The sequence below is a fragment of the Prunus avium genome, chromosome 8 (genome assembly GCF_965620075.1).
Source record: "Prunus avium chromosome 8, drPruAviu1.hap1.1, whole genome shotgun sequence".
NCBI lineage: Eukaryota > Viridiplantae > Streptophyta > Magnoliopsida > Rosales > Rosaceae > Prunus > Prunus avium.
Window position 1 is genome coordinate 24,170,518 of NC_142291.1, and position 5,923 is coordinate 24,176,440.

General features: G+C 37.4%; 1 protein-coding gene across 1 annotated transcript; it reads right to left on the reverse strand.

Annotated features, from left to right (window-relative positions):
- Positions 1–1,156: 1,156 nt before the first annotated feature.
- On the reverse strand, positions 1,157–5,267 carry LOC110769401 (transcription factor bHLH143). Its single transcript, XM_021973363.2, has 4 exons — positions 5,102–5,267; positions 3,739–4,429; positions 3,342–3,512; positions 1,157–3,258 (listed from the first exon to the last, which is right to left on the reverse strand). Exon 4 carries the CDS (start codon positions 3,239–3,241, stop codon positions 2,084–2,086), a length of 1,158 nt encoding a protein of 385 aa, XP_021829055.1. The 5' UTR covers positions 3,242–3,258; positions 3,342–3,512; positions 3,739–4,429; positions 5,102–5,267; the 3' UTR covers positions 1,157–2,083.
- Positions 5,268–5,923: the final 656 nt, after the last annotated feature.

Below are 5,923 nucleotides of genomic sequence, written 5' to 3' on the forward strand. Positions count from 1 at the left end.
AACATTCCTTGGTTTTTTTAACATTCCATCGGACACATTCTGTCTTATAGGTCTTGGTCTTCTTGGGTTGACCACGGGCTGGTCAACATTAGTCACTCAAAAATGCCCCCGTACGATGAGCGTTGGGCGTTAGACGCAGTCGATTTTGTTTGGTCAATGTTTTGGGCCTTAGTTACTCATACCATATAATTGGTCCAAATACCTGCGAAATTGGCCCATGCTAATTTTGGTTATTTAGGCAATGAAGATAAGTGTAGAATATTTTTTCTCAAATCCTTATTGCTTGCGGGTGTCATTATATAGTGAGGGTGCAATAAATGGGTCATATATGCGGACTTTCATATTAGCTATATGATTCATTTAAACAGTAGTTTTACTTAAAGTTTAATGAAAGGATCATGTTGCTAATATGAAGGTCTACATGAGGAGTCTATATACGACACCCTCGCTATAGAATTTCGCATTACTTGGGAGCCTCCCAACTTGGGCTATTTCAAGCACAATGTTGATGGTTCCTAAAAAGTGTAATTCTAGTACCAATGGGGCTGGAGGAGTAATTCGTGATGACAGAGGGGATTAGACTGATGGCTTTGTGGCTAGTTTCTTTTTCTCCTTTTTTTTTTGGTCAAAATCCAATAAGTTTTTTTGGTGCAGGCTTGTTGTGGAACAAGGTATTAAGAACCTGATCGTCAAAATGGACTCTGCGTTACATGCTTTCCATCCGCCAGCTACCTTGTTGTCCAGCTGTGGTGAACTTCTAAAGCATTTTGGTCATTGTGCAGCTAAGCACATTCATTTATAGAGAAGAGAACATGGTTGGGATTGCTTGGCCAAGGAGAGTTGCAATTTTGACTTGGGGCTTCTTGTGTTTGCTGATATCCTCAGTTGGATAGGAGGTACATTGTTTGATGAAAGAGTCATTCTATGATGAGAGTGTCGTATACGGACCATAGATGTAGACTTTCATATCAACCACATGATTTATCTAAATAATAACTTCACTTAAGTTTAATGAAATGATTATCTGGCTAATATACGGCACCCTCATTATAAAATTTCGCGAACGATGATATGTTATAAGTTCATAGAACTCTTACTATTTCTACTGTTTAGTTTTTGTGTTTGGGGTTGATCCCCCATTTCATCCCCTAAAAAGTAGAAATAAAAAATACACATCACACCCATATCCATTCATTGTCCCCCACATTATAAAAATCACAGGATAACTCAAAAAACAGAGGAATCCCAGTACATTATTCTCATCTCTCACAAATACGCATACAAGCATACATAAAAAGACACATCCAAACCACAATACAGCTAAGGTGTGCAGTACGTACCACCACCACCACCATCATATCCCTCCACACCCCAATTATTTATTCTCGCACACAATACTGACAAACTCAGAAAAAGCACCACACTGCAGAAGCAAATCTCCACATTCAAACTAGAGATCTCCCTAACCACAAGCCCATACATTTCACTGTACAACAACAACAATTACTTTCCACACCCACATGTAAAACAATCTAACCTTTTGCTGCTGCTGCATTATTTGATCAGAAGAAAGGGCCCCACCTCAACTCAGCACCACCACACCAGAAACTTTCTCACCTTTAGAACTTATACCAACATGATGGGACTGAGAGAGGTAAAATAGAGAGAGAAAGCAAAGCACAAGAGAATAAAATCAACAAGAAAAGAAGGGGTAAAGGTAGGGCCCGATATACCTAACGCGCATGCACTAAATCCACAGGGGTCTTCATTTTACAGCACAGCCCACCACTAAAATCTCCCATGCGTTTAAGTCTTTGGTGACTTTCCTTAATCTTTAAACACCCAAAAAGCAAAAAGATAATGATTTCTGGTCAACAAACATAACCCTTCTTTGATCATCTCCAGCGTGCAATATCATCCCAATGCTTTGCCTCCTTTATTGGCCCATTATATACACGGCTATTTATAAAGAGAAACCAAAAGGCAGAGAAAGGGCCCCACAAAACCAAAGCTACCTTGCCGATTTCAAATTCACCAATCATTCAAGCCTGGAATTCTGGGGCTTCCCTTGCCACCTTTTCCCTTAGCTTGGAAGGAACGCAGCTGCTTCATGGAAGCTCACTCCCAGAGTTTCGGCTGCAAGCTTCATAGACTTCAAGTATTCTATGGCTTTGTCCATGATGAACACTGGGTCCTTGCCCTTAGTACCAGGAATCACACTCTCAAGAACTCTAATTGTCTCACGAATTGTGTCTTTTTTGGACTTCATCTTACCCACAGTAGAATGTATTTCGTCTCCTTGGGTCTGGCCAAGTCCGTAGCTCGATTCCATATTGTTCCCGTGCCCGTGAGATCCATACGGTTGTATCGAATTAATAACAGTCTCCATTGGTGATAATTGCCTGTAACCACCATTGAGCAATTTATGCCTTTTGTTTGAAGCATCAGAACTGATGACCTTCTCTGTTAATTCCTCCACATGTTCTTTCTTTCCATAACTCACTTGAAGATCTATTGGAGAATGACCCGTGCTTTTTACTTCATCATCCTCACCACAATCACTGTCATTATTGTCTCCGTCATCATCATCATTATTATCTTCATCATCATAATCATCAGAGTAAAGCAATGCATTGATTTCTTCTGTGTCTTCATGCATCTCACTCTCTTCAATAATGTGATTCTCACCGATCTCTTCATGCAAGAGGTACTCGGTTGGACGAATTTGGTCCATGCTGGTTGTTAGTCCTGCTTCATGTGAACCATAACCATAAACGAACTTTTTACTGGCAAAGGGTGGATCCTGGCTAGGAGGGCAATCAGAATTATATATTAGCTTTGTTTCATTCCCAGACTGATCAAAAATGAAGAATCCCTTCTGGGAAGACCCTGGATTTGCATTTGGCACAGCCATGCGACCACCAAATCCACAAGAAAATGCTGACTGCTTTTCATTAAGATAAGAATTTGGTGGAGGAAATAGGGTCTGAAAATAAGGAGGTAAATGTTGAAGCACCCCATGAACTTCATTTGTTTGCTTCGCCATAACACCCTGAACACCAGAAACTGTAGACCCTGGCAATGCCATATGTCCAGAAAATGGGCAAATGCCCTGATTTGTAGATGATGGTAAACATTTCTGTTGCTTGGGCTCAAGCAACATGCTCATATGATTCAAATTAGGCAGTTGCCAAGCAGAATTCTGCTCTGGGAAAAGCCAAGAGTTGTTTGCCTTAACCATCCAACCAAAAAGATCACCTATACATAAGAGAACAAAGATGATCACTCAAGCATGACCCATGATTATCATAGCTACATTGAGAAGCAAGACATTACTATACCTGACAGGAGATAGATGGTGCTTTGACCTGTAATGTTCAATTACTTTCTGGGTCGTTTCAAGAATGGAAAACAAAAAGGAACAGAATACTACAACTTGCGGCTTGGTAAAATGACTGAAAACCTGAATAAATCTACGTAACAGGCTTAAGCAGATGTCGAAAGTACTCAGCCTGCAGAATAGCAGTAACAAAAACACATTATTAACTACGCTTCTTACAGAACTCTAAGGAAATAAGTGTAAATCATTTCGTAACAAGCGATAAGTATAATTGTTACTTTCATGAAAGCATAGTTGAGAGATTAAAGAAAATAGACCAGCAATTGATCATATAAACAGTTGAAAAGAATTCACATATTGAAAGAAAATGAAAGTTGGTCACTGTATGCAATACTAACCTGGCAATCCTGCAAAGGTTGAAAGCACGCAATCACTCTAACTATTATTGTTGGTCTTCCTGCGATCCCATTTTCATGTTTCAATGCCCGAAATCTTGTTTGGCTTGCTCCTTGGCACACCATAACTACACTTGAACCTTGATGAAACTACTCAATCTAAAAGAATACTGGAGGGAAGACTAAACAGATACCCGATTTGCAGAATGTGTACACAACTAAGCCAGATATTAAAATCAGCAATGGAGGAATCTACTTTACTAGAGAGTAAGAAACAAATTGAATAACTGGTAATAGAGAAGAACAATAAAGGCCAAGCTAGATATGATGATCAACAACTGATGAGAGCTATACTGCGAGGATAATATAAAAGAAACTAAAAGGGGTTTGAACTTTGAGACAAACAAGGTTTTGCTTTCTAGCTTCAGATGATCCTATAAATATCAAGAGAAGTGAGAAAAAACTTATTTGATCCCATGGAAAGTAGAATGAAAATCGACGAAAGGATGAAGAACTTAAAGTTCAGTGGAATGCAGAACAATTTACAGAATAACCCTGCAATATAAGTTCAAGTGCACAACTTTCCGATACACGTCGACTGACAGACTCAACCAAGGCATATTGTTTCTCTTCTCTGTGATATAGAATTATCCAAACTTCTGAATTGATTTTCTATGGATATTTCACCAATTTCCTGCACATACAGTACATATAACTAAAAGTAAGAGAACAGGAGACTTATCAGACCAATAACATAAAGCACATTAATAACCCAAGAATTGAGAAACCCAACAGAAACAAAGATGACCCACTAAGCATCTAAAGAGGCAGCAAGGGAAAGGAACACAGAGAAATGAAAGGAAGAAAAGAAATTGTAGACTTTGCACTTTAGATGTTTAATCTTCTTATACCTTTTTCCTCATTTTAAAATCTGGCAGCTGAGAAAACAAATCCACCAAAACTGATTTTTCATTTTACTAGCAAAGCAGAGGGTCCAAAGAGAAATCCAAATACCGAAAGAAAAATTATAAATAAATAAAAAAACATAAATTTAAAGCCACAAGGTCGACAACCTGTCGAGAAAAAACTTTTTAAAAGAACACCTTTTACAGTTGAAGTGCGGAGAACAGAATGGGGGTTTTACTGTTCCCATAGCTCCCAGAAATTCAAAACTTTAAGATCCAACATCCCTATCTCTTTCCTTTTCTTTTCCCTCACTTTTCTCAGGAGCCAAACGGATGATATAGACAAGAAAAATAAAATCTACGAAAAATAAAATGAAGAAGAAGAAAGCAAACACCAAATTTAAGAACAAAGAGAAGAGCTTTCAGAGAATGAAAACAAGGGATTGAGATCACGGACTTACAGTGCAAATTGAAAAGCTTGGATGGATCTGAAAGGCCAAAGATCACTGCTCACTGCTCACTGCTCACTGCTCACTGCTCACAGTCACAGCAAACACAGAGAGAGAGAGAGAGAGAGAGAGAGAGGAAGGGGAAAGTTTTTAACTGTTTAGTAGTTGGAAAGAAGATGTCTAAACAAGTGAATTTGTTTAGGGAATGCTATGATTATATAGTCATTTATATGACCATTTTGCCCATCCCAGTTGCCAGTCTCTCTCCTCCGTTAGACTGCAACTGTTACTGTAAAAGGTTCTGATTGACCTGCCGGCAACCATTTATTTTATATTTTATAATGTATTTCTTTTTGTTTAATGTTCGGCAGTAACATTCAGTTCAGAGTCTTCAGAGTATTTAGATTTGGGGTTACTATTTTTCGTGTTTCTTAATCAGAGCATGCAATTTTCATATCCATGAATATTCATTATTTTGTACTAGTGCTTGTACCAATTAGTTTTCTTTTTTCTTTCTTTTTTTTCTAATTATATAATTAATAAAGATAAAAATAAGATCCATGTTCTGATTTGTTTTTATTTAAATTTTTTTTAATATAAAAAAGTATAAAATTACTATATTATCCTCATTTATTTAATATTTTCAATTCTTAATATTATCATTATGCCATCTAAAAAAATATATCATTATCGAATGACATTTTATGATATTTTGAAAGTTTCACCATTTTTTGTCTCGGCCTTTATATATATATAGATATAAATTATATATACTTTCTTAAGTAGGCATTTTTCACTTGCGATGTGTCAACCCCAACTTTACTTTCTTCTTTT